A 22,793-nucleotide genomic window follows, 5' to 3' on the forward strand; every position below is an offset into this window, starting at 1 on the left:
CAGGACCACAAAGCATTAAGTGGCTTGAACAATTCCCTCCCCAGCGCCGGGTTCCACCCCTGCAGCATCAGGTGGCCTTGCACAGCTGTAGCTGCCTGCATGACCCCGACAGCACTTATCGGGTGGGACCTGGCTGCACAGGAGGTGACCCTGGGAGCCCTCACCAGAGCTGGTGTAGAGGCTCGGCCACCTTGCTGTTCAGGCAGCTCATCCCAACCAGACTCTAGGATGCCAGAGGAATTCTCCAGGTTCCTGCACCTTCCCCATCCCCGTGACACCTCCAACCATCCCATCAGCAAGACCCTTAGCATCCCTCACCTCGCACTCCTCCCAGTCCCTGAGCTTGCTGAAGAGCAAAGTGATTTTCTTCTTCCACCGAGTCAGGGAAATTTGAGAAGCAACATGGGGCAACTAACCAGTGCCACTTCTTGCCCCAGCAGCGCAGGGACCTCCCACACTCATACTTCCATGCCCTGCTGCTGCCTTGGCTCAACACTGCTCAGCCAGCGTGCACAGCCCTTACCCCATGCCACAGGGCAGGGGAAATGTGGGGGCTGCTTTGAGCCCATCTGGAGCTACCACCTAAAAGTTGTGCCAATCCTGCACCGGAGACAAACCCAGTATCAGCATGGCTGGCACCAGGGATAGATATTCCGGGTCTGTGCTGGCAGAAGGGGTGTTTCTCCTTTTGATTCTCATAGGGATAAAACATAACAGCATCCTTGCCAAGACAGAACTTCAGGAGGAAAGCAAAGATCTTCTAGAGAGGCAGAGCCTTCACCATTTCATCTCAAAGGCAGCACACCACCTTCCATTCATGAGATAGCCCCAGCCAAAAAAAATAGATGGAAAGAAGCCTGGGGCTGGCTCTGCCCCGAAGCTGCAGCCGTTTCATGTGGCTCCAATGCCTCTCGCCCAGCAGCTCACACTTTCAAAGAACCGCCTGCATGCACACAGGCACACAAAACACAATTAATGAATGTCTCGCATCCCACTGTGTGTGTTCTGACACAGCCCCATCTGCCAGGGAAAAAAAGCGTGCGTGTGTTGAAATATGTATATACAAAGGCTCTAAAGAGGACGTTGCTTGCATTTTTACAGCTTTGTTCAAGGGTTTTGTTTTGCCTTTTTTTTTTTAATATAAAAGCCCAAAGTAAATATAATCCAGAGAAAGGATTTTTTTTTTAATCTTTAATACTTTACCTGCATGTGTAACACCTGTAGAGCTCTGACACTCCCCAACGAACATGTTTTATAGTAACTGTTTCAGACTGAAAAATAGGCAACTGCTCAGAAAAACATTGCTACTGGCTAGTATTACACATGCTGCCAACGTGAGTATTCTTTCACGAAGGGAGAGGATTAAGCCTTTCAGGGAAGTCTATCACGGGATCGACACTGCAGCTTTACAAGCTTTATCTCTCAGGTGTTCCCCAGTTGTAATAAGCTGCCTGTGTGGTGAAAGACTTTCAGGGCAAGCTGGGCACAGCAGGAGCCCACCTGACTCTACACAGGGATAGAGCTGCACGAGATGAACTCTCGTGCTGTGCACAAGGATTCAGTTTATTACGGAATAACGAGGATGAAGTTTTCCTTCTTTCTTTCTTTCCTGCGAGTAAAACAAACAGGGAAGCTAAGATGCCGACTGCGGTGCCACGTTTAAGCCTTTCAATGAACATGAACGCTCGCCGCCAGTTTCAGCTAAACAAACAGCCATTGTGCAGCACAGTTCTTTAGTCTTCCAAGGTGGACTTCTGCTTACGTTTCGTCACTGCAAGACCTCCTGGTATATATGTTCACTGGGTGGCTTAAAACACCTGAGCTAGCAAGCCTGCTGCATGCCAGTCACTTAAAAAGAAATATTTCTAAGCAACAGCGATTTAGGGACTACAGAAATTCTCAGTAGGAACTGGACATCTAACTGTCCTTCTCAAACCCAAGAGCTAATACCAGCAGATTTTGAACGATACATTAAAACTCACAATTCACCTTCCTAGGCCAGGGACAAGGATTGTAACAAGACCTTTGTAAGAAGCAAACGGCATCTCATCTGCCGGCTGTCAGATTTTTAGTTTTCTTTGAATTACCAAGCCACTGCCATCATTAGAGACAAGACACTTGCCTGGAAAGCCCAAGCAACTATGCCAACTCTTCCACTCCTCTGAAGCATGCCCTGTGTTTTCACTGCGTTAGAATAAACCCTTCCACTCCTTCAGACCAACTCAGAATTGGACTCTCTTGACCAGCTGGTTACCCATATAAAACACCCACTGCAATACATTTGCATACATCTATGAAAGCAGAAAATAGAATCACTTTATTTTCAGTATACAGACTAAATCCCACCATAAAATAAAGAGTGAGCAGCACACGTTAATAAAACACTCTGCACTTAAAAAAAAGCCCTCTTTTGCCATGTCTGCCGAATCCATCGTTTGCTCTGTGGCGCTCACAGCTCCCCAGCGTTGTTTCCAAAAGCGGCCGTAGTACTCTCAGGAGCAATGCTCCATCTACCACAATTCCAAAAACGCTCCCAGTTTGCATAGAAGTGCGACATTTTCCTGTATGCTTTGAAATACTAGTTAGGTACACACTATTTTACCATCTCTGCTCCCAAACTATGTCACCCTCCCCCCCCTTAGACCCAAGCAAGAAGAATTACTTCTACAAAGAGGTACAATCAGCAAGTTGTAGCAATACAAACTCTTCAGAGGTGCAGAACGATGGCATACTGCGACCTGCAGCATAGACACAAATACTGATGAGTTGCACACACGCGCATGCACACAATCACCTCCGTAAAGCTTTCTCCACGGCACGACTACTTCTACGTCACAGGCTTTTCGCAGAAAAAAAAAAAGCCCTTCTCAAACTTAACCTGTTTAAAGCTGCCAATTTGATTCCACGTGCTATCAATGGGCATGTTATTGCTTGTAGTACCTTGGAGAAGATTTGGACCTGCACAAGGGATTGCCTTGCAAAGCACAAAGGTCACCAGTGGCCCCTAAGCAGTTTTACAAACTCATCGTTGCAGCTGGTATTTCCTGCACCCTCCACACCAGTGGTTGGCTACAACAATCTGCAGTTCTAAACACGTACCATCCTCTAGAAAACTGCCTCATATTTAAATACACAAAAGCAGGCAGCATAAAGAAATGTTACATTAATTTCACAAAATTCGTTGTGTCCATCTTCGCTCGTTCAGCTGAAAAACGGGTGACCTGGACCGTAACGGCAAAGGCCAGCAGTGCCTAATCCTCTCCAAGCCTGAATGGCGACAGAAGAAGAGCTGGCATTACTGCAGACATTTCACAGGCCCAGCAGAGCAGACACATTCTCACTGGATTTTCAGGCTGCCAATGACATGCCTCGCCCATGGTGAACCTGACCAAAGTGTTTCAGAATCCAGTCGTTACTTCTTGCACCTCTAATTGAATGTAACGTTTACAACTGAGCATCTTTAAGGAGTAATAAAGCAGCTCTTGGGATTTCTTCCAAACATTGACCCAAAGGCTCAATACAAACTCAGAGTGTTATGTGGGAACACCAGCCCATCCTAGACCCCCAGCCAGTCACTGACAACTCCTAGATCTTCTCTTTAAGTTAACTGCTGCATAGTCGCTTTCTTTGCTAACGCAGCCTGACTACAACCTCAGTTTATAGCCTCTCTTGCTAACTATACTATTCAAATCAGCTCTGACTGCAAATGCTGTCCCTAACTTAGTGAGTATCATCAAATTGACAGATTATTTCCTGTCTACTGGTGCTCCAGAGGCAATGCTACCTACAAAAAAATACAACTAATTCTTCCAGCAGGTGATCCAAACCAGCTCTGTTCCCAAACAGCAGACTGGCGAAGGCGGGCTGCGGATTGCAAAGTCTCCAAGCTCTCCATACCATGAAGTGAGGTAGCAACAAACAGCCTTTGAAACAGCATTGTCTGTGCATTTTTCCCTAGTATTAAATCCCTTTTCCACACAATTTAGTGAGTAAACTACAGGCTTCTCTAGAGTAGTGGAAGAAGAAAAGAGATATAAATAAATAACGAATTATAAGAAGAACTAGGCCAATAGTTTTGCAAAATTTTCCTTTTTGGTACCAGCACTGAGCACTGCTCATTTTCAGGTGGAGAGAAATACAAAAACTTCAGTCTCTTCATGAGCTTAAAGTCCAAGTGACTTCTGCACAATCTGCTTGGCAATTTTGTTAAATTGTTCTCTGTCTTCCCGCCACATTTTGGAAGCATCTACATTGGCTCCACTTTCATCATTTGGCTCTGAAACGAGAAAGACTGAAAGATAGGTGAGCAGGCAGGCAACAGAGCAAGACCCTCTTGCTTTTTCAATAGTGCCTCTGTGCTACCACGTCCCTGTGGCTTTGGCACACTCCCCTTGCTTGGGACTACAGAAACACCACTAAAGAAAATGCAGCGACAGCTGCTGGATTCCCGAATAGTTCTGATTTAACTGATCGCAAGAGAATATCACAGCAAGCTTAAGTTTAGGTAAGAAACAAGTGGCAGAGGAGCAAAACTTTCTTTTGCTTATGCTCTTAGTGGTTGAGCCCCGGCATGCACACGGAACAACACAACACGGCACCACCAGTGCCGTCAAGGGGTTTTAAAGCTGCACGCTGCTCTCTGCAAAATGTTTTTTCTGGTTCTGCAGCTTCACAGACACAAAGCCCTCCCAACCAGGCCACCCAAACAGGCTCTGTCACTCTTTGGGATGGCTTGTTCTATTAAAAACCAACAAAACAAACCAAGAAAACACATAGAATGCTTTCATTTCTGCAACGTCTTTAATCCGAGAATTTCAGAGCACTTGACAAAGTACATTAAGCCTCTGTGACTCCCAACACTTTGTTTTCTCCAGAGGTAAGCAGAAACACAGGATCTGTGGTCGGCATACAGGGGGACAACGGGATCACACAAGTCACTGAGACAGTGTACTCTACCATTTTGCTTCGCACACTAGTCCAAACCCACCCCAGCACAGCTCACAGCAGACATCTTTGGCTCGTGTCTTCCTTGACACAACGCTGCCCTTGAAAGCCAGTAGATATGCAGGTCGGTCAGTCTGGTGAGCTTGGCCTTACGCTCTCTGTAGAGCCAGAGCAGAGAGCTTGCCAGCAGTCTGCAAGAAGCTGACCACTGATGTTTTAGACTAATTCCTCCAAAAGCCATGGGAAAATAGGACACGCAGGCATAGAACAAGAGAGACCAGGCAGCTCCCACGCTAACCAGTCCAGGTAAGGCTGCACCACAAACCAAGTTTTTGGAGGCCACGGGAAGCCCAGTGAGGGACTGTTTTTCTGCAACAGCCTCCCAACAGTAAGTTACTGTTCTGAAGCTAAAACAGTCCCGTGTAGGAATCTGTTGCTCGCTCTTTGATCAGCTTTGCTGCTTCTAAACCCTCTAAACCATCTAAAAACTTTTCTCATTCAAAACTGATCCTAAAGGACATGGCTCTGCCCTTTTCAGGCAGTTCAGTGGCTCTGTCCACTATGTGGAAGAGGATCCATCTTTCAGGGAGCTGTACATGACAGAGCTGATCCACAGCCCTTGCTGGGTAATAGCAAGAAATTATCTTAATAGAAGTTTAACTATTTAAGACTGTTTACTAATTCAGTTTTATGTTTTTTTCAATTATTTATTATTTCAATTATTATGCAACAATTACTATTATCTACAGACTACAAATTAAGTTCTTAATTAATTTCTTAATTTCTTACAAGCAATACCTTGCTGGATAATAGGAAGAAATTTTTTACTGTGAGGGCAGTGAGGCACTGGCACAGGTTGCCCAGAGAAGCTGCAGCTGCCCCCTCCCTGGCAGTCTTCAAGGCCAGGTTGGATGGGGCTTGGATCAACCTGGTCTAGTGGAAGGTGTCCCTGCCCATGGCAGGGGTGTTGGATCTGGATGATCTTTAAGGTCGCTTCCAACCCAAACCATTCTATGATTTTCAGAGAACTGGTTTATTAATAAATAAATACTATGGTTCTAAGAGCTGTGATTGCTGCTGAGCAGCTTTAAATGCCTTTTGCTCACTTAACAAATCAAACAGCAAGAAGCAGTTACTGAGTTTGGTAGAGCTGCTATCTGAGCTACTGCTAATAAAACAGCGGTCCTTACCTGCCAGCATGCTAACGACTGACAAGAGAATTTTTTCCACACTCTGCACGGGACTCCACCGCTCAGCGCTGCTCTCGTATCCCATGGGATCATCCCCAGGAGCATGAAGAATAGAGATGCAAACTCTCCCATCGGGGTAAACTGCACAAGAAGTACAAGCGATTGATTGTTACTCAGCGGAAACACTTGGCCTCTCCAGATGAATGCTAAAGCATACATCAATGTTTGGACTTGGCCTTCGTATGACTGAAGCTAAACCCAGTTTTAAATTTCCTCTTCCAAATGCAAAAGGATGCAAAATCTGAAAGACAAAAATCTAGCAAAAATTTCCTTTAAGTAAATTTAACAAACTTGGCTCATCCTTCCCCAACTGAGGCCTGCCGGGAGCACTCGTCATTTAATAATCATTGACAGGCTCCACAGGAAAAATAAGAGATGCAGCTCAGTGGAACAAGGCAACTATTTATGCACAGACACAGCTCCAAGTTGGCAACCAGACCTACTTAAAATGAAGGACAACAGTCACACAGCACTGAATACACGTTGGAGTTCTCCACTGGACTGTCACTGTAAAAAGAATTAAGCAAACTTGCTCCGCTGCAGCAAGAAGGGAAAAGTTATATGTTATAAACAACAGAATTGATCTTATGTTGAACACTGCTGAGGTGCAACCAGAAGAGTTCACACTACTTTTTTTTAATTTTGCTTAAAGCTCAGCAGCATTAAAGCGCACGGAAACAAGGGAACCTATCAATTAAGGAAACAGATGTCTTCCCCTCCCACTTTCAGCATAAGCAAAGCATCTGCAACAGGACAAGTCATCTTCACAGACACTGGACTCCACTGACTTGATAATGAGGCCAAAGAAGAGCCATCGCAAAGAGAATGGAGTTTGAAACACTGCTTCAGCAACATGGCCTATTTCTGCAGCCTGCCAAGGAATGCCTTTAGCCCAGTACTTTCGGTGCTGCTATTCCCTGGGTGACCAAACCTCTGCCACTGCCATGAAAACAATAAAAAAAGAGGGAATGACCGCTGGAAGCACTTGCGCTCACTTCCAGCTCCTTCCATTCACCCAGCTAATGTCTGCACAAGCCTGCACCATGTAAGCACTTTGGAAGACTTTTATTTACATCACCTCCTGCAGCCCCAGGAGGGGACTGGAGCTGGTTTAGCTATAGCTGGAAGAGATGAAAATGGCATGTGCAGAATCAGCCCTTCTTGCACATCAGGAACACACTGGTACAAGGTATTTCACTTGGAAGTTACACTCATGTTTTTATGTAGTGCCTCATTTAAAACAGTTGGTTCAAGGCAGCACAGTCAAGTCAGCAAAGGCTGATCCCAGGAAGACGTACGCACCTTCCCACTTTGTCACTAAGTGCTAGTGCAAGACACCATTAACTTCAGTTATCTTTGCCAGAGCATCCATGAACGGCATTTTATTTTAAGAGAAGACAGTTCTGCGGTGTCTCAATTCCTGCTGTACACAACACAAACTGCAAAGATAAGGGAACCCACCAGACTTTTTAAACATTTTCTTTGCAACTCCTCACAGGTGGAGGAGTAAGCACTAAAGGAACAGAAAAAGCACGGCACAGCCAGCCACTTCTGCAGCCTTTCCGTGTATAACCAGACCATCACAGTCCCACCTGAGAAGAAAGATTCAAGCGTCTACTTTAGGTGATCAGCTTTATATAAGCATGATCCAGAGTCATGGGACTTTAAAGAGTTGAGCTGACCATCTAGCATGTTCCTGTTAACCCCACGGAGGAAGTGCCCACATGTAGAGCCAGTCTGTAACACATGAGAGTCAGGCAGCTTCTCCGCACCCTGCTCCTCCTGGCTATGCTGCACACAAAGCTGCAAGCAGCGAACCTCAAGCCAAGGCCAAGGCCACTACTGGAGCTGCAGAGTACTGCGTGGACACGGATCTGCTCATGGACACCAGTACTGCCAAGAAGTTTCAGTGAATTGGTTCAGCTGGAGCGAGGTGCTGATGCAGCCTCACTGCTCCCAAGTGCCAAACACTGCACTGCTGCAGACTTCAGAGGCAATGCTACACTGCCTTGGGCATGTCTGTACGGTTCTACACTGTGACACACAAGTGTGTCTTCCACAGCAGAACAGAAAGATGTGAATTAAATGGGCAAGAATATGCATCAGTGCTGCTTCAAGAAGGGAAGAACAGAAGAACTTCAAGAAGTTGAAAAATTCCTTGGAATATGATGCAATAAATTGATTCACAGCTAAGATTAATATTTGTGTTATGCAAATGCAGGAATGTCAGCTGGGAAGGAAACACTAGGCAGGAGGGCAGCATTCTCCTGTTACTCCTCTCAAGTGGCAGAGACCTAATAGCCTAGAGTACAGATCCAGCCCATCAAATCTGAGTGATGATAAACAATCTTTACAAAATCCATGTTGATTTAGCAGATGTCATAAGCAACAATTTTACAAAGAATGCCAAGGCCAACTGCAGAAAATAGTGCCCCAGGCTGCGAAAGTAGGCTTTAAGGTTTTACCTGTCCAAGGCTCAAACTTGTTAGCTGTACTTGTTACTTCAATTACTTCCACTGAAAAGTCTTAAGATAGTATTGCCACCATCAGAATTGCAGAGAAAAGGCCAGCAAAGTCTTCATACTAAACGCCTACAAGTGCGTCATCTGCTTGGACAGAGCACTCTCTGTTTCAGAAAGATCACACCAGAAATGTTACCAAACCTGTGACATAATGGGGAAAAGGTCCTGCTGCCTAAGAAACTATCCCACTTGCATCTACACTTTGGTGAATATGAACGAATTTTCACACATTAAAGTAACACCAAACTACTTCAAAACAAGCCACAGAACAAGACTGGAAGAGTCTGTATTAACTCACTAAATCTCACATCATGTACAGAATATTTATCTTTGGCCTATTTATACAATAGTTACAAGTATTCCTGGAATGATCTTAAAGGCAGTGAAACTGCTGGAATCTTTATGGGACTGTTTATGACCAAAAGCTATATGAGGAATGTTATAAAGTGACTCTAAGATGGAGCAAAATTGCTGGATAGCTGAACACTCCTACTGCATACTCAAGGTTGGAAAGGGAGAGAACCACCCTCAGTAAGGATGCCAGCTCTCCTGCTGCAAAAGTTTGGTTTTAAGGTGCACAAGCAACCCACTCCCCCATACGTCCTACTGCATCAGACTCACTGTTCGGATGGAACATCTCGCACGTGAACTTCATCTTCGGAGGACTTAACGGGTAGTCGAGTGGAAAGCTCAGAATAGCAGGGAAAACCCCATACTCGAAACAGGTGTCTTCAGGACCCCTAGAAACAGATAAAAAGCTATTCACCAGAGTTTTACATAGTTCTTTCATCCAAATTCTTGTCTGATGCGACATTTCAGGTTTGGGTTATATCATCTTCTCCAAAAACCAAAGAGTTAACGCACTCCTACCCCACACCAACTTAAATCCAAATATGGGGTTTGGGAGGGAAGGGGGAAATCAAAGCTTGCACACTAAATTACTAGGAAGGTCACAACACTGCTTAATTAGCAGGGTGTGTCTGGATATAATTGGAGTATCTGGCTCCAAGGCATGTTCCAGGATTTGGGCGTCTGCACGACAAGAGAAAGCAGAGGCAGGTGTGGAACTCCTGTGCCTTTGAAGATACTGTTATGCTGCACAAGACAGAGATGTCAAATGCTGCAGCTCAAAAATAATTTACAAAACCTGCAGAGATTCAAACTGCCAGTATCGAGCATAACCACATGTAAACACTTATCCCTATCTGATGCAAAAACACAGCAATGTTTTGCAAAAATAAAAACACAGCTCAGGGACCATAACTGCCAGATGCAGGACAGCAATGTTTCTTTGCAGAATTAAGGTATCTAGTTTGTACTCCCTTGAGTAGAACAAATGGCTTCATCAGGGTTCTTGTAGAAACATTACCTTATTGTGTTCATCATCTAGTTCAAAGTGCAATCAAGTCGAGAATATAAAGACAACTATGTTACTCTCCCTACATAAAACATTTTCAGAATGTGAGCAAAAAAAGGTTATTAGACATGATTTATGCAAACTTGATGAACCATCTGGAAGTTACAACACAAACATGATCTCCCTTGGTTGGAAAGATCACAAAACAAGCTTCATCGCCGAAAACCTTAGCCAAGGAAACCTCATGTATTTACTAAAAAGCTCTTCAAACAAGGGTTATACTGTCTGGGAAATAAGGTTTAGGAATATATTCATGCCTCCTACTCCCGATTCACATCCTCCATGTCAGAAAGAACATAAAAGTTCCAAGGACTCCTAACAGTTAAGCTGCAATTGGTAACCTATAGAATGAGAAAACTCAGACCAGCAAACCTAAAGCCCTAGGAAGCTCACTCTCAAACTTTGGGATTCAAAAGACTTGGCTCGTAGATAAACACAAGAAATACGTGATTTAAACCTGAATATTGACACCAGCAGGTAAGATTAGAGAAATGCACCAATGTACTGCAAGAACGAAAGCTAAACCATCTCAACCATTTTGTTCCCTTTCTGGTCTTTTCCCCTAAATTTAGTCAGGACTCAATTCACACCCGAGAGTAAATCAAACGCATTTTTTCACAAACACTTTAATTCCAGATGCATTTTAAAGGCTTATTGTGAACTTCCAAGAGTATGTACATACACACATTGAAAAGCTGGTGGGTGTCTTATGTTCTGTTTTGACAGCAAGCACACAGCCTTAAGGGCTCTTCTGTCAAGTATGTTAACTCAACACGCTCCATTTTAGGCCCTGCATTATATGAGCAAAATGCTTTTGTTTTAGCCATTCGTTGCTGCCAGGACAAAGAAATTATCAAAGTTAATCCAAGACAGCATTTGCTACTACAAAACACTCGGGAGGCCGCAACATTTAAACTCGACAGTATCCCTTTCAGTTCAAAAAGGACATCGGCAGGGCCAGGGAGGTAAAGAGCACAGCGCCTTTCAAAATCCTTGCAGAGCAGGTGGTGTGACTGCAAAGTACACCCCATCAAAGCCTCTGTGCCTTGCGCTATGATCTCATCTGAGCTGCTACGCTGGTTAGTCCAGACTATGCAGTACTCAATTAGGGTTCCTCCAAGAAACACCTAGACCACGCAGCAGTGACACCTGTCCCCCTGAGCAAAGAGCACTTGGCCAGCTGCCTTAAGCAGCTCCTATACCCCAGGGAGGATAAAGCACTGGCCACCACTAACCATGCACACAGAAGGCACTCACTCTGCTCAGGCTTCAGGCATGTAACTCTAAGAAATACCTTGTCTTAAACCCGCTCCATCCAAGACTCCTTCCAGGCTGCAAAGCAGGCAGTCTCTGCATCTTTTTCCGCACACGATGCTACTCTACCAACTTCCCTAAAGCACTGAGGAGCAGACATCAGCTCTCCTCCGACCATTGTATGGCATTAAATGACTTGCTAGACAACCAGGCTGTTTAGTTGAGAGATGCGTTATGAACAACTCTGTTGGCATAAGATATGGCACATAGAAGAAACCCTGCACTGCATGAGCTGGCTATTACTTAGGCAAGGGAAAGAAAAGGATGGTGGGTATCTGTCAAAATAGGAGGGAAAAGTGCATTGACAAGGCCAATTAATTCTGTAATCATAGCTTCACGTCCACTTGTAAATGGCTTCAGATTTGTAAAAAGATGCTGGAGAAAGACCAAAGCCCACAGTCATCAGATGCTGAAAAGGGGAATTCCGTGCTAAACAAAAGTTATAAGCCTAATTATAGATCTAATTACCATTCTAGACAGGTTTTTGGTAGGGTGACTTGCATTTACACTGTTTAGTTTTCAAGCAATTTTTAGTTCTTCACAATTACATGGTTTCGCGTCTTTTGGGGATAAACTTTAATAGCAACACACATTTGCACACACCCAAAGAGGGCAAAACTTGGTCTTGAAACATTAAATTAATGAACTTGCACAACACAACGCAACCTGTCGGACCTCACACAGCGCTAAGGAGTTGAGTGGCATTACGGTAAACTCTTGACATGCTGGGGCTATTTATCACCACAAATAAGTCACCCTGTTGCAAAGATCTGGCTTTCAGAAATACACTAATTCAACTACTGTTTTCTGTCTCATCAAAAGGGTGCATTTGATGCCAGGCTCCAAATCCCCACTGTTCAGAAAGATTACTGCCTTGTACTTCCAGTTCTGGATCTATTACACTCACTTCAGTTCTATCATCCAGACGTGTCAATACAGCCTTAATGTTTATACGTTTAACATTTATCCAGCACTGCTGCTGCAGGTAAGAACACCAGAAACACGAATTATTATTACCATTATTTTAAAAGGCATTATTTTATCTCTGAGCCAAGCTCTTGTATCAATCTGTGTAACACTACCCAGCCCACCTCTGAACTGATAAATGGACGATTCCTTTTCTCTCTTAGGTCTCAGGGGGTTTAGATTTATTTGCCATTACACAGGCTCATTATATAAAATGCGTGAAGGAAAAAAAGTATTCTATTCTCTTCTTCATTATTATCTGCTTACCCTTTCATCTGTCTAAAAATTTGAAGCTAACTTTAATTTCCTCATCTGCACTTCTCTCATTCCCATAATCTCACACGGCACATTTGAGATGACAAAGCATGCAAGAGGATTATCACAGACAACTACAAACAAGCGAGTTAGCTTGCTTTCCAAATGTACGCAAATACTTCTACTAATAGAGTTTTGTAAAGAGATGAAAGTAACCAAACATGTTTAGGGTAAACATGTTGCTATTGTACCACAGCTTCAGAATTCAGCAGATCTTAAAATATAATTTTATTATGACACACACACAATACTGAAACCAAAATTAAAGCACCTCCACCTCTCATTTTGCGCTGACAAAGACCTGAAGGTCAAGACTCAGCACTTTAAAGGGCTTTCAAGTCTGCAAGCGGCTCCTCTGTTGTTGAAGAACTTGTTATGGGAAACATCAGAAAAGGTATTTTCTAGGGAATGCACCAAATCCAAAAGTACTTCTGCATGTCCCCCATGAAAGCTCTACTCAACCACAAAATCTCTGCTACAAGAAAGTACTGATAGGCAGGAATTCCCTTCCACATTCCAAGAAGTGCATTAAGTCCTCTGGGATGTCCACACTCCAAGCAACGCACAGCTCTCTGAATTGAAATTTGGTACAGTAAAAAGCGCATGTTTCAGCAACGTGGTAACTATCCCACTTGCAGAAAGAGAAAGTGTAAGGCACTGCAGCCAAAAGCCTTTGGTGTCAGGCAACAGATTACCTATTTCCATGCTGAGTGTTTATTTTCAAGGGCCTGAGCTACCAGGAAGTACAACCTGTTGATCAGAGGATAAATTGCTGCACATAAGCAGAGGCATTTGCCAACTCTTCATATCAATCAGCAAACAAGCAGCGATAAGCCAATTCTCCATATACAAAGGCCTAAAATAACTCAGAGGCTCAGGCTTGCCATAAAGCAGGATCACCCACGCAGCCAGCTTGGGTGGAACAGGTGATGTGCTACAGCTCGGGACGCTTTTGTATCGGTTGCGTGCCTGATCCCAAGAAATCTTGGGGTTTCATCCCTAGACAACACGCTCCTAGCAAACCAAGCTAGGAAAATTCTGCCACCCACGCTAGCTGAGAATCTCCTAAGTCAGCACTGGTGGCTGCAGTGAAAACCTGCCACGAGCAAGGCCATGGCCACCACCTGCTGCTCCCAGGGTCCTCCGGGACACCCTGACCCTGGCTGTAGGAAGGAAATCACCAACTCTTACTAAAGGAAACTTGAAATACAGAGCCTGGGTCTACCCTAACAACACACCATCAGTTTCAAGACAGACTTAGCGGTTTTGGAGCTTCTTCATCTTTTAATCCTGTAGCATTTGTGTAAATTGTCAGACCTGAGTGATAAAGGTCTCTTTTCCTCTCCCCTACCTTTTTAGAACTTAAAAATCACCGGTTATTCCATGCACTCCAAGTTACCAAAGAAGGGTACAGCATGAGTAAGAGAGTACAAGCAAGAGAGAAGATGACTTGTAAGATATTGGGCAAGAAGATTTTGTCTTTTCATGGCAGGTGTTGCTATGAATAACCACACCCAACAGTTTGGGAGTGGAAGGGGGATGACACAGCTTTGTGCAGAAGTCTCTGTCATGCCCCAAAACACAACAGGTAGCAATCAGAGCGATTCACCAACAGAAGAGCTTTCGACACAGAACCACGGCACTCAACATCTGTACAACACCAGCCAATTCACGAAGTGTAAAGAATTGGAAAAGATTTTAATTATATATTTTTTTAAATTTGAATACTCTCAGATGAATCCCCTTCCACTTTTCTAGAAAAAATGGAATAGTAAGTAAATTAATTTTCCACACTGCTTTTTTTTTCTCCTCCTATCACTGATAATCTGTGTATTTTGCTCCACTTAGACCATGAGAAAAACCTGTCCTGTATTTGCAGTTGAGTAATGTTCCCAACAGGTTTGTGTGATCAACAAGCAATTAATCATTTCCTACACTGTTTGCATATGCAACATATATCCAATGGAGCCCAAATGAGGATTCCTGTCACATTTGCAAGTTATATATGACACCTGTACAACAAATGATCACTTAAGCCCCAACACTGCCTCTGTCCCGCAGTTTAAAATCCAAATGTAATTCCTAGTTTGGGTCAGAAAAGAAGTTCCCAGCCAAAGGCAGGCCAAGGTAAATGTTACGCAGCACTGGTATTATTTTTTTATATTCTTGTTCCCCTAGAAGACAATCATAGGTGCAAGTGCTAACTTCAAGTACAAACCAGTATTAACTCACATAATCAGAGCTTCCCATTCAAAGAAGTTCTCTTCATTCATGGGACCTATTAAGATAAAAACAAAACGCTTAGTGCTACCTGAACGCAAGACTACAACCCCGCAGCACCCAAACCCTGCTCAGCTCCTCACCTGCTACAATCCCCTCTGGTGGGTTCAGGGTCAGCTCTGTAAAAAGAAAAACACAATGAAGGTTAATATGACCTGCAAGCCCAAGCACTTCAGCTAGCATTTGGGTGGCCACAGCTTAGCACAGAGGCCCCACCAGCAAACGCCCTCAGAGAAAAGCTTGAGGACTCCCTGGGAGGAATCTTCTGGCCATGCTTTACTGGGCAAGATTCCACATCGAGAAGGCCCAGCACCTCACTGCTGACAATTTAACTTCTTCAAGCAAGACTGTTTTCTAGGCAAAATTATTTGGCATTTTGTGCTTTTTCAGGCTTTCAACACTAGTCTTCCCAGGGGAAACAATTTAAAACTGAGAAAGAAGAACGACTCTTTCCAAAAAGCATGGGAAATACTATCCTTTTGGAGCACTGTTGTATCTGCAGGTACAAACTCAACAGCCTGAAGAGAAAACGGGCTGTATTCCCATAATCTCCCTGCACCTATTCAGACTTGACAGCATCTCAATACAAAACCCAAAAGGATGCAAAAAGCTGGAGAAGCAGAAGCAAGAGAGATTTGACAAGCGGCTCTCTTCCTTGAATTCAATCCGACTCTCGCTGCATGGCCTGGAAAACGCAAGTAAAAAAAAAGCAGCAGCAATAAAGCAGCCATGCCTTCATGTGGCAAGTTTGAATCCATCAACCCTCCCTTTCTGTAGGAAACTGGTACAATTCCCAGTTCGTACACTAACCTTCAGCATCAGTACCTCATTTCAAGCCTGTTGAAGCCCAGCACCCCGTGCACTGATAAAACAACAACCAGTTTTTCTACTATTTAGTGCAATGACCACCAACTTCCAGTTCCCGAAGTCCTGCGGGGTGGTAGCAGCTGGCGAGACAAAGCTCAGCCGTGCACAGGCAATCAGCGGACCTGCAGTCCCTGGGGGCGCTGAACACCAGCGCCACAGCTCCGAGCAAGACACGAGCAGCCAGCAGGACCAGTGGCAGGAGGCGACACTCCGAGGGCGTCAGACTGGGGGAGGCGACAGTAATTAGGCCAACTTACGCATGGGCTGTGAGCTGCTTATCTAGAATAGTGTTTCCTAACCGAAGGCCTGTGGACTACTACTGGCCCAAAATGCAGCCACAGGAAATGCCACATGAATTCCCACGCACAAACGCAGACCCAAGGAATACGGGAAGTCAAGAATCGATAAACGAGACACTTGACCTAATTTCTGTTAGGTTCTACGTGAAAACTGTGCACAAAACAGTGCAGAGGTCTTTGTCTTGAAACAGCTAAGTCAATGCTGGATTCAAAAACGTGCTGAGATACGCCAACAGGAAAGCAGCAAACCTCTTCACCCAGATTGCCATTAACTTTGGCGCAGGCCATCACGACTGAAGTTCAAAAGCACAGCAGCAGAACAAAACTCAGCACTACAGTTTCTCACAACGTCCTGACATTCAGGAGCAGGTTTTTCCAGCTTGATAGTGGGTCTCTAACAGCTTTTCTTGTTGATGTTTTTAGACAGAAAGAGGGAAACGTCAAACCCAAGAGCTCCTGGAATCATTTTGCTCCATCTTGTGGCTCCCTCTAAGAAGAGAATCCCTCTGATATTTCCCACGATTTCTCTTGAAAAGCCCAGCAGCCTTTGCGAGTGCCCAGTGGCAGCACCTGCGCGTCCCCTGCAGCAATGGGCAGCCCCGCAGAGGTGTGCCGCACAGCTCTCCACCCCCAAGGAAAACTAGCCTGACAGGAAGCAAGAGTCAAACCCCGCCAAGCAAAGGATCTTTACGAGGATGAAGGTTCAGTTCTCCTCTTCACCTTGCTCAGCTCTCCCCTCAGGCATACGGAGATATGTGAAAGAGGTTTCCATCCTTAAGGATATCAGGTAAAGGGCTAACTGGGCAGCGTAGAACACGTGAGCTTTGATTTTGAGTGGCTGCTACTACACCCGGTCATTGAGGAAGGCAAAACCCCTTTTCCACATGGATGGTCACATCCCTGCAATTTCTCTAGAGCCATTCAAAAAAGGGAAATTGGGAGCTACACAGCATGAATTGCCAGTAGCTGACACAGCATCAGTTGCTTCAGAGCCTCCAAAACAGGGTCACTTTACTGGAATGTAAGGGGAGATTTTTTTCCAATTATTCTTAAGCAAGCAGCAAAAAGCACGTGATCAGAGCATTTGTTTTAACCTTTTACTGCAGAGTGACTTTGACAAGCCACAGAGGCAAAACGGCCTCCTACCCCACTCTCCTCTGTGGCTGTCCTCCTGAGCAAGTTGCGTGGCACAAAAGCAGCACATCAGCAGATGGACTAGCCCACCCTCTGCTCCCCACAGCATCCAGCCTGGGGGCAACTTCTGGCTAGCCTGAGTTTGGCCTCCTGGCCTGCAAGACCCACCCACCGCATGCGTGGTTTAAAGATTTCCCAATGAAAGCTCTGCCCCTCTGCAAATGCCATGCCACGCTGTCCTTTTGCCTGCCCACCCACCCACAAGTGTGCCAGTGCACACCCACACGCCAGCCACCATCACCCGGCAGCCTAATGCACTGACATGCCATTTCTGTTGCCACACGTGCTACTTCCCAGAGATAGCAAGGAGCTGAGCCGTCTGCCTGTGCTGAGCGTGGACAGCACCCAACACAGGGTGTTGATGGGGGAAATGCAGATCCCGAGTCTATGCCAGCCTCTTGAGAGAGGCAGCTGGCACAAATCAAGAGACACCTCCTTCAATCCCCATTCTCCAAGGGGCAAGACCAGCAGACTCTGCAGGAGCCCTTGATGAGGCAGCTCCTTGCCCATGGCTGACTGGTAACTGTCCTCCTTCAGCAAAAAACCTCCAAGGAGTGGAACCTCGCGATCCCTAGGACAACCAACGCAGGAGCAGAGCTGTCGGACATAGAGGGGCCCTCCTGCCATACTGGCACTGCAGCTCCGTCACCCGCACCTGGAGCTGTGGGACCCCAGGCCTGTGTTGGAGCACAGACCCCGTTCCGCAGAGCACCACAACTTGCCCCCGCTACCAGCGGACAAATAACCTCTCTGGGGCAGGCAGAGCCAGGCCATCACCTCCTTGTGCTGGTATTTTACATGGTGCTAACTACCAGAGCTGCCATCAGCAGGAGCTGTGGGATAAACCAGCCTCCCGCCGTGCCCAAGGAGTACCCTACTGCCAGGCAAACCTTCAGGGTTCTTAAGGAGCAAATGCACAAGCAGCAACGTCCTTAAGGGATTCCAAGAGATGGGAGGACAAGCAGTTAACATGGAAAAAAAGGATAACATGGAAAGACAGAAAAGGAATCAGTTTTGAAAGAGGTAAAGGGGAAGGCCAAGAAAAGTCTCTGTGGAAAACAAAGGAGCGGCAGAGTCACGAGGAGAAGACGAGGCTGGCAGCTGCTGCTAGGAGGAAAGGCTGTGGTGATGTACAGGCATCGGGTCACCTATACGTCACCACAACCACTTCAGGGTGCCCCTGTGTCTGGGGGGCTATGGGGAGGTCTCTACTCAGACACACACATTGGGTGCATGCTGGAGGAGCCCATGGCAGTACAGCCCACCACCTGAGTCAGAGCAATGTCTCTCTTCAGCCCTGGGGAGCATTTGGAGCAGTCTCCATCTTCGCATCCTCCATGAGGCACCCTGTTCGGTTTGCAGGGTGGTTTTGGTGCATGCAGTCAAGGGATTTGCTTCCAAATTGGAACACAGCAAAGTCCCAGCTTGTAGCACCACAGCTGAACCTTACTTTAAAGATCTGCCTGTAAGCCGAGCCTGAATGAAACAGAGCTGACACTAGTGAAGTGCAGGTTGGGGCAGATTTGGGTACACACACAATCAATGCCTCCTTTTTCATTTCACTGCTCATTACAGAGTCATTAAAGGCCAAAAGGAGAAGAACTGAAACCAACCCTTCTTGTTAAAGCAGCTAATAGCCCCTCTATGTCCGACAGCTCTTCTTAAAAGAGAATTTCAACAGTACGCTTTCTAAAAACAGCATCAGTCTAACATCACTCCAATTAAATGCACAAGACTCAGCAAATATTAAGGGCACAAACTCACTTCAGTGTCTGACAGCATCTTGATTGAGATGCTTGAAACCAGAATCTTGTTCTTTCTACTCTGCCAGAAATTCAGTTTTCTTCTCTCTTCTCTGACATAGCATCCAGTCAGCATAAGGCAGTTTGAGCTCAGGTGGACACGCAGCACAGTACGTGTCCAAGATATTTCCTAGGAGCTACGCACAGGAAAGAGCATTTTCAAATCAGGTTTAACAGGGACAGCTGCAGAAGCCTACCGCAAACCTTCATCCCCCTCTTCCCCTGGAGAGGGCAGCTCATCACAACCCCCACTGCTGCCGCAGCAGTTTTCTGCCGGTTCCACACGACCTCTCTGTAAGCAGCAAGGGCAGGAAGCACCCACTGAAGTGCCAGTGGATTCTGTTCTGTACAATAAAGCTGTATTTTTTCTGTGAATTCTAAAATCTCAGAATTAACATAAATCTCATATTTTTAACACAACAGCGCTCCTAATGATACCTGTTGGCATTACAGTCCACTGCTCTCTTGCCCATTTGTACCAGAAAGGAAATACAGTGTGTACAACTACAATTCTTGTGTCCCTACAGATCTGACTTAATACTCTCAAAATAACCCATTTTAGATTTAAGAAGTTCAGCCAGCGATAAGGCATCTTCAAGATCATGCAGCCAGGAAACAGTAAATGTAGAAAAAGGTTTCCATCCCAGCTCTCACAAACGTAAGCTGCTATTGAGAGACTAATTTCAGGCTTTAATGCTATTCTAAATCTAGAATCAACCACAAACATATGCTCTAACAGAAATCATTTTTTATATCTGATTTTTTTGAAAGCTTTATTCAAATTAGTTCAGGGAAGAGTAGAAAAATACTTGAATAAATATGAGACAGCAAAAAATGCATGCAAAGATCTAAATGAGGACAAAAAAAGAAATCAGTCTCATCTGGCTGCCCACAGCCACCCTCCCTTCCTTCTCCACAAGGAAGAGAAAACACGGCAATTGCACAGCCTCTCCCAAAATGGAATAATGTATTTGGGCTCCAGTAGGCAGAAACTCCTCACAACATCAAGCATTTTTCACATAAGGTAACGATAAACCTTTATTTAAAGATGTAAACATGCACATGCCCATACACAGAGAAAAAATCAAAGCCCAAAACTAAAAACAAAAGGCAAGTAAGGAAATAATTAGAAGTCTGGTAAACAAAATACACCCACCAGCAGCAAGGCACTGACTGCCAAACACCTTTGTCACAGCTAGAAGTAACTAAAGGGAAGAGATCGAGAAGGAGAAAGATGAAAACTAAAGGAAAAAAAAAAATTGTGTGCACAAATATATACACAGATTACATACAAATTTCACCCAAGCTGGGGAGGCAGGAGGAAAGGTCGTTTGAAGTCACCTCCACCCTCATGCTCACCCAGGGTCATGCAGTGCTTATGCCAGTACATACATTAGGAACACACATTGCCTGGAAGGAGCTGAAAGTCCACATGAAGCTGAACCTCAGACTACAGCCTTGTCCCCAGACAGGCCTGTTTCTGAAAAAAGAGGCAGCAGAACTACCGACAACTAGGAACTGTTTTTATTTTTCAAACTAACTTTTGCTGAATATTTTTACAGGGCAAAACAGCTTCTGAAGAGCTACAGCTGCCCAGCCTTTTGTGAAACACTAGGGGAGGGTTATAATTCAGGCTTGATTCCGGGGTTCATAGCAACGTTTGAGGAAAGCACCCACTGAAGGAACAACCCTGGAAATGCACTCAGAGCAACAGCGCAATCCAGGCGGCCAAGGAAATCAAAAAGCTTGTCCTGCTCTGCTTCTGTAACTCAGGTCTCCAGAAGTCAAAGCATTGTACGCTTAGTCATTATGGATTACAGTCATTGTTTTACAACACTATGTTTTATTAGAGTCAGGGAAGTATTTCTAAAGGAAGATCACAAACAAGATGTTCTCCCAGTTCATGGTGTCACCCTGGCAAACTATGCAGAGAAGATTCACATAATACCTGCCTGTAGCACTACGTTAAATTCTTTTTGATGCTATTTAACATAACTTTTTCCTACACAATTCATTCATACAAGACATTCTAGTAAGTTCTTAACAACAAAGGATCAAAAGTGCTTTTTGGGACTAAGGGGATTTATGTAAGAGAATGGACAAAAGCAGAATCAAGTCTTTCTACATCTGCCTTTCAGGTCGGTGCTTCTGGATGACAAGAGAAAAATGCAGGTTTCTAGGACACACTGTCAGCACAAGCTTTACCCACACAATCACACCAGCGGGGCTTGCTCACCGCCCCGAGCAGCTATTGGCAGCAGCCAGTGGTGGGGGGCCCAGACCAGCCCCGGCCCTCACAAACACTTGGTGGTGGTTCAGCTTAAAGACCTGTGCTCTACAGAGCAGCCTGAGAATAAACATGGGATTGGCAGGAAACCCGTGTCTGTAAATCCTCTATTTCATACAGGCTGGAGTCTTCCACTAAAGGATGGTAAAGTAAGCAACAACTCCTCATCCTGGACAACCTCAGGAGCTCTGTAAATGGCCTTCACTGGAGCAGAAGGCCAGTTCTTACAGCCCAATGCCACCCCTCCCCTGCCAGACACTTATTTTCTTCCTCCATTCTACTTCTTTGCCTTAAATCAAAGCCAGAACATCAGAGGCCAAAGGCAACTAAGTAAACCAAACAAAAAAATATTTCCCACAAAAAAAACCCAGCACCTTTGGACACCTTGCAAGCTCGCTGGGGAGTAGATCACCCACCCTGGGAGAAATGGGATGTCCCGGAGGGACCCAGCCCGTAGCAGCAGGTCCCTTGCTCCCTGTGGTGGGGCACGTGAAGATCACTGCTCACCACCCCCTCCAAGTCACACCTCATGCAGATTTTTAACCAAACAAGTCTATGTCATTGGTCATGAAATTCAAGTTTAAAGGCTGCTACTAAGCACTACGCTTCTGCTAAGGTCTTGACAAACACCTTTAATTATCTTTGAGGTAACAATGCTCTGCAACAGAGGCTTCTGTGGCTGCGTTTTGGTCCACCTGGAAAATTTAACCAGGAAAAAAAAAAAAAACAAAAAAAAACAACGAATGGGCCAGTCGCCCAAGACTCCCAGGCCTCCCCGTGAATAAGCTCCCCGTGCCACTGAATCCCAGGCGTGGCACCTGCGCACAAACCCCCCGTCGGTGTCCCAGCCGAAAGAGTCGGGGTTCACAGCCAGGGCCGGTGTGCGGCACGGTTTCCCACCCAGGCCTACGGCAACGGCGACGGGAGAACACCCCGGCAGAGGGTGTCAGTGCCGATCGTGACTCCCCTCTTCCACAGCCGCACTTCAAAGACTCCGCTGGCCCTAACCCCCCCGCCCCGGGGGGCTCTGGCGGGTCGCAGGGAGAGCTCTGCAGGCCCAGAGAAGCAGCCAGCGGGGCTGGGACACAGGGAGGTGTCCCCGGCGCTGGGAAGGGGAAGGGAGGGAGGCCTGCCCCGCCGCCGTCACCGCGGCCGCCGGCCCTCCCGGCCTTTAAGCAGGATCCCGTCAGAAGGGGCAGCGGGGAAGAAGCCCAAGGAGCGCCCGGCCCCCGCCGCTCCCCCGACTCACGCTTGTACTCGGCCATCAGCCGCTTAAGGGCCGTCCCCGCCATGGCGCGGCCCCGCCGCTCCCACCACCGCCGCTTCCACCACCGCC

At 45.8% G+C, this 22,793-nt stretch overlaps 1 protein-coding gene across 2 annotated transcripts; it reads right to left on the bottom strand.

Annotated features, from left to right (window-relative positions):
* Window positions 1–2,294: 2,294 nt before the first annotated feature.
* Window positions 2,295–22,779, bottom strand: UBE2G2 (ubiquitin conjugating enzyme E2 G2). Of its 2 annotated transcripts, none has more exons than XM_086468402.1 (6): window positions 22,707–22,779; window positions 15,092–15,127; window positions 14,961–15,006; window positions 9,338–9,456; window positions 6,135–6,275; window positions 2,295–4,276 (listed from the first exon to the last, which is right to left on the bottom strand). In XM_086468402.1, the coding sequence occupies exons 1-6, from the start codon at window positions 22,747–22,749 to the stop codon at window positions 4,164–4,166; spliced, it is 498 nt and encodes a 165-aa protein (XP_086324528.1). In that variant the 5' UTR covers window positions 22,750–22,779; the 3' UTR covers window positions 2,295–4,163. The 2 variants fall into 2 exon arrangements, with proteins under 2 accessions (XP_086324528.1, XP_086324529.1); XM_086468403.1 differs by lacking the exon at window positions 2,295–4,276 and adding an exon at window positions 4,788–4,895.
* Between the last annotated feature and the right edge of the window lie 14 nt (window positions 22,780–22,793).

Source organism: Leptosomus discolor, chromosome 7 (genome assembly GCF_034619465.1).
Source record: "Leptosomus discolor isolate bLepDis1 chromosome 7, bLepDis1.hap2, whole genome shotgun sequence".
Classification (NCBI taxonomy): domain Eukaryota; kingdom Metazoa; phylum Chordata; class Aves; order Leptosomiformes; family Leptosomidae; genus Leptosomus; species Leptosomus discolor.

Excerpts from the sequence above, each read along its gene's own strand:
- UBE2G2 (XM_086468402.1), bottom strand. The coding sequence starts at position 22,749 with ATGGCGGGGACGGCCCTTAAGCGGCTGATGGCCGAGTACAAGC. Across the intron at positions 15,007-15,091 it reads ACCAGAGGGGATTGTAGCAG|GTCCCATGAATGAAGAGAAC; the intron begins GTGAGGAGCTGA and ends TTATCTTAATAG. Across the intron at positions 4,277-6,134 it reads AGTCGTTAGCATGCTGGCAG|AGCCAAATGATGAAAGTGGA; the intron begins GTAAGGACCGCT and ends TTCTCGTTTCAG.